Source organism: Papio anubis, chromosome 11, assembly GCF_008728515.1.
Source record: "Papio anubis isolate 15944 chromosome 11, Panubis1.0, whole genome shotgun sequence".
In the NCBI taxonomy this organism is placed as follows: Eukaryota; Metazoa; Chordata; class Mammalia; order Primates; family Cercopithecidae; genus Papio; species Papio anubis.
In genome coordinates this window covers 20861559-20874962 of record NC_044986.1, presented here as the reverse complement: position 1 = coordinate 20874962, position 13404 = coordinate 20861559, and the positions used below count along the sequence as shown (strand labels likewise).

Below are 13404 nucleotides of genomic sequence, written 5' to 3'. Positions count from 1 at the left end.
GCCACCATCTCCTTAATATCAAAACATTTTGCAATTCTTGTGCCTTTTTCCTAAAAAGGTAATATAATGAAGAGGAAATTTTGTGTGGTAGAATGAGCACTGAACTGTGAGTCAGGACCCCAGTGTTCCAGTGTCAGTTTAACCAGAGCTACCTTTAGAATTCCATGAAACTTATTTTTTTCCCTAAAAAGCAAAGGAATGTCTAGATTTATTTATTTTTATTTCTACTCCATTCAGCCTTTTCAACTGGATTCTGCCAGAGACTTAAGCCTTGTCTTCAAATATATGTAATGAACTAAATTTTTTCTTATGCACCATCCTTGGGAGAATTGATAAACATAGTTACTGAAATAATTTTCTGTGTTTTGTGGTTAAGATAAGGAACCCCAACTGGGAAAAGTTGTAACTTCAAAATGATTTAAAGTGTATTGGTTGTTCTTGTCTAAGGTTCTTTTAAATTCAAATGTAATATGTTTGATGTTTAAGGTATTATGATCTCTATGTGGTCAAGCAGTGTTGCTTATTCACTAGTTTAAAATCTAATTTAAAAATCATATTGTTGACATCTGCTCTGGAATTGATAGTCCTTTTAAACTACAATACTTTTTCAGATCACAGTTGAACAAGTAAGAAATTTTAAGTCCCAAACTCTAGATCGCAAGTGAGGAAGAGATTACTGTTTTCCAGCTGCCATTTTTTAATGGAATGGTTTTCTTAGTGAATTCTGAAGCAGAAAAGACAACAAAGCACTTGCAAATCTGAAATAGTGATGCTGAAGTGGGATCTGAGGCCCACACTTCAGCTTTCCAACGAATGTTCAGTCTTTTGGCTTTTCCGAATGTGTATACATTTAGATAATTCATGAATTGCTTGCAGACATGTCCCTCTGACTTATAGAGAAGGGTGTATTTCTTGTAAAACACATTTTCAGTGTGTGAAACATTGACTCATAGCCCACTTGTCTTTATTTACTGGGACTGTGAAAAGTTGACTCATAGCCTACTTGCCTTTATTTACTGTGACTGGGAAATTTAGTTTCTTTTACCAGACACACATGCACGCATGCATGCACACACGCGCACACACACTTTCATTACTTTTCCTTAGGCCATTATTTATAGAGAGCTGGGAGACATTTAAATTATTGTTTGTACAGGGGAGGGGCTTTTAAATTCCCTCTCTTTCTGGTTAGTAACATCACAATAATGAAAGAAATATAGACGTGCTATTCTAGGCATTGCAGAGTATAGTTGGAGATATAATTATTACCCTAGTATTAGAGACTTTTAAAGTCCTAAATTGAAAGCTTTGTAATGTCCATGTCCTGCCACAATATTAAAAAAAAAAACACCATATACTCCTGCCTTAGGTACAATCTAGTGAGTTTTACAGACATACAGTTATATAGCTGTATTTCTTTCAGTTTAGTGTCTTATTTGAATGGCAATGTATGGAATAATATACAAGTTCGGATCCGTTTATGAATATTAATAGAATACTTACACAACGCAGAGTTTCCTTTCATTATTGACATCTTAAAAACTTCTAATTTACATGAAACTTCTCAAGTTCAGGAACTTTACACAACTTTGGTGTGCAGATTGTAGCCAATAGGTTTCCATTAGGGGGCTCTCGAGGTTTGAGATCAGCCTTGATACCAATAAAGCTTGGAAGCCTTTACTTTCTAACGTTCCTCTCACTCTCTCCCTTTTTGTTTTGTTTTATAGAAAAGGTCACGGATCGCCTACAGTGACGAAGTACGGAATGAGCTCCTGGGGGATGATGGGAATTCCTCCGAGAACCAGGTAGAATGCTAATCAGGAAGGCCCGGTGGGTGGCTGGAGGGTGAAGGAGGTCACTGGCGCACTGGGCTCTCAAGCTGCTCCTTAACGGTATTAGCAGCAACTCATGTGGAAGCGATACTGTTTAATGCAAAGCTGGAGTCTTAATCAACTTCAAAATGTTTCTTGGAGATCTTACATTTAACCCTTTACCTTGTGATCACTGTCTGCTATCTTTTAAAAAAATCTTTTCTTCTCTTTTCTTTATTATTTAGTACTTAAGGAATAACTTGAAACATACCGTTTGCAGACAAAGCCAAGGTCTTCACCTCAAACACATGTAAAAGGAATAAAAAAGTACATAATACAGCTTTGATAATAATGCAGTATAATTAAATCAACACTTGCAGCAAAACAAATGAAAGTAAGCTTTCAAAATTCAACAGGGTAGCCCAGTCTCCTATTGTGTGGCTTCTTAAAAATACATTCACCAAAATGCAAATTGGAAGCAACAGTGTGGAACTTGGATACCAATATAGAGGACCTGCTTCTGTCAAATAATAGTCATAATAATAATAATAATAATAGGATAAGTCTTTTTGCAGTTTAAGATCTGCATAGGCAAAAAAGTAAGGTACAATTTCTTCTTAAAAGGGCTTTACACCTTGGCTGTCGGTTCTCATTGGATCATACCGTAGTGTCATGAGTCTAATTAATGTCCCACCTCTTTCTTTGAATTAATACTGCAGACTCCATTAATTCATGCAGATACTGTATACAACTTTAAAAAAGTTTTAAGAACCTCAGTGTAGAGATGACTTTAAAAATGTCTCAAAAGAGCCCTAATGACTGATTTTCTTTGACACTTTTAAAGAAAATACATGATAGGGACCTTCAGAAGCAAGACCTGAACATGGTTACTAATGCCACTTTGGCAAGTATTATAAAAGTCTCTACTCTGCCTAAATGAAAATGAACATAAATCAGTCACTGAGTAAACCAAAATTTCCATACAATAGTGAAACATTATATATTGATACATATTATGAAAATGGCATAATTGTATTTACCATCTCAAATAGATGATATTGTGGGTCTATATATGCTAATAGTATATTGCTATCTATTATATTATAATCCGTAACAGGGATGCTGTTTGTGTGATTAAGGACTCTACTCACCCACCCCCCAAAAAGAGAGAAGAATGACTGAGCTGATGATGTTTGTTTTTGGAAAGATCTCACCTCCTCCACTATTTGGATGTTATCAGCTTGAGTTCAGACATGTGAACACGTTCAGATTTGACTTGGGATTTCAGCTTCCCTGATTGAAATGTGAGAATAGCTAAAGGAAAAAAAAAAACAGCACATCAAACATAAAAGGGTGATGTGATAAACGGGTTTTACTCATAATAGATTAAATAATGTGAGGATGAGAGAAATATTTTCTTCTGTTTTTAAAGTGAGATTTAGATTGCTCATACCTCTTGAATGAATGAATCATAGTTTTATTTCCTATCTACTGCAAAAAAAAAGCATTAACTTTTTTGCAAAAAAGTGAATGCGTAGTTCCCATGTCAGTTCTTTAAACAGCTATAGATCTTTCCCTCATTTGAAACTACTGCCTAATGCAGAGGAAATAGAAAGGAAGGGGGTGTGCCTGTCTAACTCAGACGCCTTTATTGTAATGGATGTTGTAGTTCTATGACAGGGATCCCTTTTTTTTTCAAACATGTTCACTTCTCTTAATGGACATTTTATATGTCTAAAACATTTGCGTTGCGTACATATAAGTATGATTTTTATGCCTAAAGAAAACTGTTCCACAAAAATAGATTGAATTCATATTTTCTGAATTTTTCAAATTATATTCCTGTCACTTTAAAGTGATTATGCACAGATTTCCCCTGGACTTGTATAAATCAAACTTACAAATTCTGAAAGTGCTTGGAGAACCTGAAGTTTAGATGTAAGGAACTGTCACTTCAATAAATAGAGTATGATAAATTATAGTCACGAGAATATGTACTGTTAGATTATTACTTGTGTGAACTTTTCCGTCTAAAATTTGAATGAGGTGTAAAAGTTCAAAGAGACCACACTTAACTTTTTGGATATTTTGTTACCAAATGTAGCAAAGTTTCCATTTCATATGAAGTTACTGCATTTTGTTTTAAGGCTCTTTGTCATAATATAGGAATTAAAATCCCTCAAACTAAAACACATCCTTAACTAGGTATGGTCACTTGAGAATAACTTTTTTATTCCATATCAGCATTCATTCAGAATATGGAATCAAGACAGAAGCTCTTTCTGTAAAGAAAGAAAAAATTTTAATTTGGCTCTATATTAATTTTTGTAGCTCGGTAGCTAGGAAGAGATTTTTCTAGGTAGGGTTACTTATAATTTATATAAGAAAAGATCTTCTGCCTACAAATAAGTTTACTTCTAAGTTATTTGCTAATAAATTGATTTTCAGAACTTCTCGTCCATGGAATACTAACAATATATGGATAAACTTGGAGATAAACAAAATGAGATAAAAATAGCAATATTCATTTAACCGCAATTGGGATATATCTGTCAGTTTAAAAATATAGATCAAAATAGGAAAATAAGGAATTAGTAGCAATGATTGTATAGGTAAAATACTGGCTAGGTATTTTCAACGTCACATACACAGCCTCCTTATAGTTGCTTCTTTGCGAAGATTCGACAATATGAATACAATAGCTATTATTTCTCATTCTGGTAATTTATGATGCAGCTTTTTTAGGCATCTGAAACCTGACCATTAATGCATATAATTATAGTCTGCCAATTAACTATAAAGTATGTTAATATACTCTTAGGTACATAAACATGTCTGCCATGATTAGAAATGTTAAAAATTCAGAAATTAAGAATTTTTCAAAAGCATTTTTAATGTCCCTCATACAATACACCTTGCATTTAATTCCAAATTAAATGCTTTGTGTACAGTCATTTCTGATTCATATTCATTTCATTCAATCAAATATAGCTCATGCTTGATTTACAAAGAAGGGACAAGAAAATTACCTACTTTGTACATTCGAGTACTGTTGGGCTATCAGCTTTCCAAGGACTATTGTCTTAATCATTATCGTTCTGTTCTTTGAAAATACCATATTTGCCATTCCATAAGGCAGCATTTTATTTCTTTGGAAGAGTTGAGTTCTTGAATGTAGTGATGTTGTATTTACAGTGGAAATTAATAGTTCCTAACTTGATTGCATTTCATGAGAACCATTCTCATAAAAGGAAAAACACAAGTTGTAGAATAAAACCATAAAGCCTTTCATAGTGATGTATGATAATGGGGCAAGTAAACTGTTCCAAGCTTTGGTTTTGAACCCTAATACTCTCTCAGTTTCTATATGCAGAATTATATTGATCACTGACTTTGAATAAATCCTAAATAGAAGATTCAAAATATAAAGAGTAAACTATTTCCAAATGTGTGGAAAGTTTTGTGGCAAAGCAATATTTAGCAGATAATGATTGCTTAATTTCTTAATACGAGGTTCTCTTAAGTTCTGATTTGGGCTTGCTGTGCATAAAGTGTGTCAAACTTCAGCTACAGACCAGGGGGTGAAGTCGGTCAATTTAATTCCCCAAGATCTAAAGAAGGTCGGTATCATTTCATATAGCCCCGGCAGAGCAGATCATTACCAGGCACAAATCTGTTCGTTACGTGCTGAGGGTTTATAGCAAAATAAATAGACTGTCATCATAAGTTCAGAAAATTGTGTCTTCGACCCACGATAATGTGTAAAGGGCGTTTAATAGAGTTCAGCATTTATTCGTTATCTGTATGCGGACAGAGACGGCAGTCGCGTTATCAGCTTTAAAAAAAATGCGGTAGTTCTGGGGGTCACGTGACGCACCTCACACACAGAGGCGCGCGCGCATGAACCCTCACATGCTCTGCAGTGCCGTTTTGATTTTAGTCACAGCAGAAGGCTTAACCACAAGAGATTCCACTGGTTCAAACCAGCGTAAACCAGATTTTTTCAGCCCACAAAGGAACAGATTACCTCTTGTATCAAATTCTGCATTTGGGGGGGGGGGAAATATCTTTGTTTCAAAAAAGATGTTGATTATCATAGCTCAACATGGTGGCATTGCACACTCTCGCGTTGCCTATGATGAAGCTAGTAACTCGAGAAAATACGAAATCACAACTTACAGTCCAGTTTAAGCATTGTTAATTTTCAAAAATAGGCCATCTTTTGTTTACTTGAATAACTCTCAGCCTAACCAAAAAAAAAAAAAAAAAAAAGATAAAGATGAAAAACCCTCCCATTACCTAGCTTAGCTACAAATCCGATGTAGAGCTTGAATGCAGCCATGCAGCACAAACAAGATAGAACGTTTTTTGTTTGGAACCTATTGAAAAAACAAATGGGTAGCATTTTTAAACACTCATTGATTATGGCAGGGTGGCATGCCCCAAATGGTCTCTATTGCTGAAGAGTAGTTTTAAACTTTGGCCCTTTAAGTATCATAGTCAACCGAAGAATAGTGCCCCCAGAAAGAAAAGATAGCTGGCCGATCAATTCCCAGATCGTCTCTTTTTGAGAATTAATGTTTGCCTTTTTCTCCCATGATGTTGGGATGGCAAAGAGAAAGATTCCGATATATGATAGGCCAGGTATTTTCGTTTAAAATTTTGCTTCTTTTGGGAAAGAATTAGAACTTTTCACGTGAAATGACAAGATGATTTACTTGTGTGTTACTGGATGGTTGCTGAGAGAATGTGTTAATAAAAATAAAGACAACTTCTTGTCTATTTTGAAACTATGATAATAAAAGTTGCATTTTCACTGAGTGTACCGTGAGACATTACATGTTAACTTATGTACCTTTTTTATAAAGGATTCTTAACAGTTTTTAAAATCTTATTCTTTGGTACTCAAAATACTTTTCGTATAACAAATGAAATAACAGAATAAGCTGGAATGCATACTGCCTTCCTTGAATTCGGGACAAAAACAGCATTAAGCATTGAGATATCCGGGCTACAGTAAACATGATACTTTTAGAGAGACTTATAGTGAGCAATTCAGGCACATTTCTCCCAAAGCAATAGTTTAATTTATTGGCCTGCATATGTCAAGTGTTGTAACAGATGTTACAGATATTTGGATGTTTAAAAATTATCAGTTGTAGACCTGAATTGCTGAGGATGCAAATTTCAGACCTGGAATGTGGTTTAGTCTGTTAACAACATAGGTTTCAGTTTCTAGTCATTGCAGAAACTGTGGTCGTCATCTCACTTATACAGTGATATTTGTAGTTGAGAATAGTGTCAAATACACATGCACATACACACATACACACACACACACAATGAGCCAGATATATGGTTATATAATTATTTTAGTTCCTAAAGAGTTAAGCAGCTTGTTTTATCTATATATTTAAGGCAAATAGAAAAATGTTCTAAATAAGAGAATTAAAATGTTATCATAGGAGAACTGACTAACAAGTAAGGAGTGATTTTTTTGTTTGACTTTAGTGAAAACAAACTGCAATATAAATGAATGAAGAGCTCATTGCAGTTTACAATATGAAGAAAATTGAAAAATGAAGAAATCATTCAAAAATTAAAATGAAAACATGTCACATGATTGCAGTAGCCTCTTAAGCAAAACAAAAACCTAGAAATTGACTCTTATATACACGAAAGTTCATATGATAATGAATTTTTGATACTATGTTCTAAATAAGTATTCTCTATCCTGGCATACTTTATTTTCTATTAAAATAACATTACCTCCAAATGCAGTCTTATTACTAGAGTGGGTACAAGTATAACATTAACTAACATAATAGTTTGTTGTTTTAAATAGTTTTTGGAACCAAAGCATGAGCTATTATTAATCATTTTCATTTGTAGGTAAAATCTGAAATCAGTTGTCAAGATTCCAAATAGAGAAACATCCTGAAAACTTGTATATACAAAACCTCTTCAATGGTACATTCTTAGAAGAGAGGAACAGTAAACTTGTTTTCTTTCTTTATAATATAGACTTCTATGAAGTCGTTCCCCTTTATTTCATGATGGTGTCTTAGATGTACTTTAAAAGAGAATTTCACACTATTCTCTTTGTTTAATGTGACAGTGTGAGAAAGTGATCTTTATTCGTTCAAAAAACTCTGCATGTAGTCTATGTTTAGGTTCTTTTAATGTGTTTGTCTGTGATTTTTAAATGCTAAACATGTAAACAGATAAATTGTCAATGTTAATTCTGTATCCTGTCACACAACTGATCTTTCTTTCCTGCCATTTCTTTCCTTTTTATCTTTTTTTTGTGCATTCATGTTGCAGTTGATAAAATTACGTGAAGAGGTGAGTACTTCCTAGCTTCTTTTTTTTTTTTTTTAATTCTGCTTTTCCCTATAAAATTGAGTTCTTAAATCTGAAGTGGATCTTTGGATTTGTTTTTCCAGATAAATCTACACAGAGCAAAAAGTATCGTTTATATTGTTCAGTAATCTTTTCTGCTCACAATCTTTTAAAACACAACTATATCCTAATCATGCTTATCTCAGGGATCATTGTTCTTTGTTGGAACTGGGACAAAGTTAATACTTTAATGGCCGAAAATAAGGAGGAATAATGAAGGAATATCTTAAAACTCTACCTGAGTGTAGTTTTATTGTAGGCTCTAACTTCAAGTTTATTTATGTAGTTTCTCAAAGAAGCTAGTATGATTTTTTTTTCTAACATTCTGATTTACTTTACTGTAAACTGTTCTTAAATAAACTCCTTTCCCCCACCCAAAATTATTAGGTTTAACACCATGGATCTATTATCCTTTTGGGGAAACACACATATGTTATAAATGCCCTGCTACTCTGTATACATAGATACCTAAGAATGGCCAAAGTTTTCGTCATTGTTAAACACTTTCCTTTTTGTAGCATACAGCACCCAAGTGAATTCTCATTTTTCTGAGTTTGCTGGACTATTTCATAATGCAACGCCAGACTTTTTTTGTGTGGCTCAGCAAATATTTACCACAATGTTTATAATTGTATCCTTGTGTTAATGAGGGATGCTGAATAATTCTATTTTTAAAAAATTAAGTCAAACATATAAAATATGCTTTGGCACTCTTTTTTAGAGGTAGTCATATTTTTTATTTAGTAAGGTTGGGTTTTATTTTTCTATCAAGACATAATGGCCTATATTGCAATTTAAAAATTGTCTAATTGCTTATAGTATAGAGTAGTATGAATTACTTTTGAGTTTAGTTTGACTGCATTGATTGAGAATTTTCTCGAATTTTTTTTATTGGTATGTCATCATTATGTGACGCAGATGTTAATTTAGAAGCTTCTAGATAGTGGTTTTCAACAACTCTTTGAATTTAAGATGCATTACTGACATCCTGCCTCAGAAAAAGTAATCATGATATATAAAATGAAGGGGAGAAATATACAAAAACCCTCACCCTACAACCTTTTTGTGTTATCTTCCCTACAGGAGAGCAGTTGTATATTTACTAAATGAATATAATCAGTTGCAGTTTTGATGTGTAAGATTATTCTTGAGGTGAGGGATAACATAAATATTATTTTTCTGCAAGATAGAGTATCTGCTTGTTGTATTTGCTTATGTTCATGTTTAGGTGAAGAATCTGAATTTTCCAGTGTTAACGGAACTAACAATTAACTTGAAAACCTCTATATGAAGAAATTACGTGAAGCCCTTGCCCCTGAATTTAAGCAGTGAATGTTATTTATATATTAAATTGTGGCTTATTACAATCAACATTTTTGACGGAAGATTTATTTTTGTTAAGCCTAATTGTGTCAAATTAGAAATCTTAATTCCAAAAACTTAAAACATCACATCTGCATTTCTTTTAAAGTATTTTTTATTTTTGTTTGATGGCTTAATTCTTTTCTTGAGCCTGTAGTAGCAGTTTCATCAGTTATGGTTCTGGAATTCATGTTTCCGAAACTGTAACCTGTAATTTCATTATAATTGGAAGAATTAATCAATTAATAGAATAATATACTCTGAAATATTCTTTTAACAGTCTTTGATATGGATCTAGCATTGGTATTTATAGACTAGATTACAGTGATGATGCTGCATTGGTATATGGCTTGCTGAGAAGTTATTATTTCTCAGTCGGGATTCTAATAGTAATCATAGAGTGAATGTTACCCCCATGTTTCTTAACTTGCAACTGTGCTAAGAAGACAAGATGCTCCAAAATGTGTTTTGTTTCGCTTGGAAACAAAAATATGCCCCTTCCCTTCCTTGTGATGCTCTTTTTGGGCTCAGTTTTGGAGAGGGGGCATGCTTGGAGGCAGGGTTGTAGTGCAGAGGGAGCTGATCTGGCGTTGGCTGTGCCGAGCTCCGTTTGAATCCTGCGTCTCCAGCTCTCCACATTGCGCAGCTCCTCACACAAGTTGAGCTCTGTCTGAAGCTCCTGCACAGCTTCACTTACCTGCTTTGAAAAGGGCTGAGAAGAGGGTGAGAGAATGAGTTTGGGATGGAGTGTGGGGGCAAGTTGAAAGCATCAGCTGCTACTGTAGTGTATTTCCTTTCATTTACAGAGACCAGGGCAATGTACAACTAAGGGAACAATGTAAATAGCACAGCTGTTTCAAGAACTTGATTTTAGTTTGACTTAAGTGAAGAGGTTCCAAAACACAAAGTGAAATCCTGCTGTAAAGCTGGTGGTAAACTGATAGTCCTCTTGTGTGCAGATTTACTCTGATAAAATTGAACTGTCCTGAAGAAGAGTTACTTCTATTATTTAGTTATATATATATATTTAAAGGTCTTTCAGAAATTTTGCTGTTATAACCATGAAATCCCCCCAGTTATTTTACATTTAAATGCTTTATTTCCTACATTAAATATTATTATAAAAGTGGAAGTCCATTTCCAGTATCGATCTTTGTTTTTTTTCTTTTAATCTCTAATAACTAAATGTTTTCTTTTAATTTTGGGATTTCATCCAATATGAAAATGAAGCAAAAATCTTTGTTGTCTTATTCTGGATTAAAATTCAGATTTACTTTTGATTTCACAGATCTGATATCTTTTTAGAGAATCGCCAGTTTGAAGTTAAGTCCTTTGTTAAGGTAGAAAACAATTTTCAGGGAAGGGAAGAGCAATCCTTGCTCCCAGAACCTGCACATAAGGAAACTTAGGGATAAGAAAGCTATTTTTGACAAGCCTTAGTAAAGTGTTTAATTTTATTTAAAAACAGTCATCAATGCCAGACACATAGAGCTCTCCTTTCTCTTCTTTTTCTTAATTACAGCCTTCAGTGATTTTACTTTTTAATGATATAAGAAGCTTTCCTTCCTTTCTCTGTTTTATTTATTTAGATTTTTTTTTTTTTTTTTTTTGCAGAGGGAGGGGACAATTTTTCTCTTAATTTCTCTGCTGTACATTGGACGACTCTATTAATTATTATAGACTGTTGTTGCAGCTTCCTGACCTTCACATCAGGTCCTATCTCTCTGTTCTAAATGCATTGTTTTAATGATTCTCACCCCCCCCACCCTTCCCCCCAAAAAAATTTCAAGGAAAGCTTTGATGTGGCTTTAGCTGCCTCCAACGTCTGGCCGCATCTCAGATGTGTCACCTATGCCGGGAGGGAATAAGGAAATCACGTTTTGAATGGTAATGATAACATACTAATCACTTCCTTTCTTTGAAGATGGAAGCGAGATATTCTGTCAGCATCCCTGGCTGCTAGAGCTTGGAGGCACTGGTCTAGGTGTATTAGCTTAAGTGTGCATGTCAATACAGCTTGCATCTCCAAGATCCATGGGGGCTCATTAGAGCAAGGTAGATCGTTTCGCTCGACAGCCACTCAGATAATATGTGTGGCACCTCCTTTTTTATTATTATTAGAAAGCATTTCTCCAATTTTAAATGACATCTGTCAACAACACAAAGTTGTAGGAGTTGTGGTTGTGTTTTTTCTTTCTTTTTGGCCAAATACCAAAACTGATTTAAGAAGGGAAGATATTAATATATGCAGATACATGTATGCATGTACACACATGCACACACACACAGATACATACATTTGTATATTTCTAAGTATCTAGGCATATATACACACACACACATACACACATGCATCAGTTTTTATCCATTCATAGCCATGATTAGCTTATAAATCTGGCAACCTGAATAGATCTAATGTATGATCATTATGGTTATATAAAAAAAAATTAACAAGCATCTCAATGGAGTAAAGAAAGTTTAGAAGCTGAGGATTTGAAGAAAATCCTCTAATTTCCCCATCAGATAAATATAAAAGAGGTATATATAATGACTCTAAATTTAGTTCACAGTCTAAAGCACTGTGTGTTAAAATATCAACTTCAATCTACATAGCGCCATATATTTAGGAACAAATCCACAATTTTGTCCATCTATGTAAATGGAGAAACATGTGTCTCTTGTTTCTTAGTGTTGCCTCCAGTTGTCTGAAAACTAGAAGTACTGTTTAGTATTCTGGCTTAGTAGCATATGTTGTTCTATATAGCATCTTGTTGCACATCCAAAATTGTGGATCATTTTCTTACAAATAAAGTTCCTGTTTTAAAATTTCTATATGCAAGAATCAAAGGAGCAAATGGATTTTTGAAATGATTGCATTTTATAAAAAATAAATACAAATAGGGCACATAGATCTATGCAAGTATCTCATATATCTGTCTCTGCTGAAACAGAAAAGATCCAGTTGGGTATGGTCTGCGTACTTTTCTCAGTACTTTGGAGTAAGATTCGTTGTGGCCATATACAACGTGAGTCTCCTTTTAAAAACAAAAAAGTGAATGGTCCATACGCGAGTGTTGGAAATCTGTCTATGGTAGTGGTTCCTATAATGGAAAATTCGCTAAAAATTAACTGTAATGGGTTATGAGCCCCCCGCCCCATGTTAGGGCATACGAAGGCATTTTTTTTTTTAAGGCAAAAAAAGAACATTGTAGACGGCCGTCTGATTTTTTTTTCCCCCTTTTTCTTTTTCAGAGGGCACATCTGCTCGATAACACAGAGAGGCTGGAAAGGTCATCTCGGAGACTAGAGGCTGGATACCAAATAGCAGTGGAAACCGGTAAGAATTCTGAGAGTGAGCAAATTGTCTTGCTTATGCACAGCAGTCTTCACAACACATGACATTTCAGGGAAACTTCAAAGGAGTAGCAGAGACAGCAGCCCGAGATGTGGTTTACATATTGGGGAGACAATTGGGAGCTTATTTGCGCTTATCTTTTTTCAAGTTAAAAGGCATGACATCTACTGAAAACAGTTCCTGAGGTTTAAAAGTATACATCTGAAAAGAGATGGAATACTTTGTCTAAATTCTACATTTGTCTTAATATGCAGTTACATGTTGTCAGTTTACCCACCCGCAATGATTGCTAGCACATGGTGCAGTCTCCAGTTGTTTGCTCCTTTACGTTTTATTCACATATGTAAAAATTAACATTTTAATCAATCTAAATCATTTGAACTAGGGACAAAGAAATAACAATATCTACTTTACTTTGCACATTTGTCCTGGTGTTGGAAATGATTCCTAATAATCCTGTTTTAAAAATAAATC

At 34.2% G+C, this 13404-nt stretch overlaps 1 protein-coding gene across 20 annotated transcripts in view; it reads left to right on the top strand.

Annotated features, from left to right (window-relative positions):
- VTI1A (vesicle transport through interaction with t-SNAREs 1A) overlaps nt 1-13404 on the top strand; it is a 380208-nt gene that overhangs the window by 79470 nt on the left and 287334 nt on the right. For 16 of the 20 annotated variants that reach the window (XR_002524575.2, XR_004177138.1, XR_001891551.3 and 13 more), the window contains exons 4-6: nt 1728-1805; nt 8136-8156; nt 12828-12912. Coding sequence is in view for 14 of the 20 variants with exons in the window: in XM_017944317.3 (XP_017799806.1) it covers nt 1728-1805; nt 8136-8156; nt 12828-12912 (184 nt within the window). In the remaining 6 variants the exon portion in view is untranslated. The remainder of the gene's footprint in view (nt 1-1727; nt 1806-8135; nt 8157-12827; nt 12913-13404) is intronic. The other 4 variants (XM_017944318.3, XM_017944325.3, XM_009215348.4 and 1 more) reach the window with 1 other exon arrangement.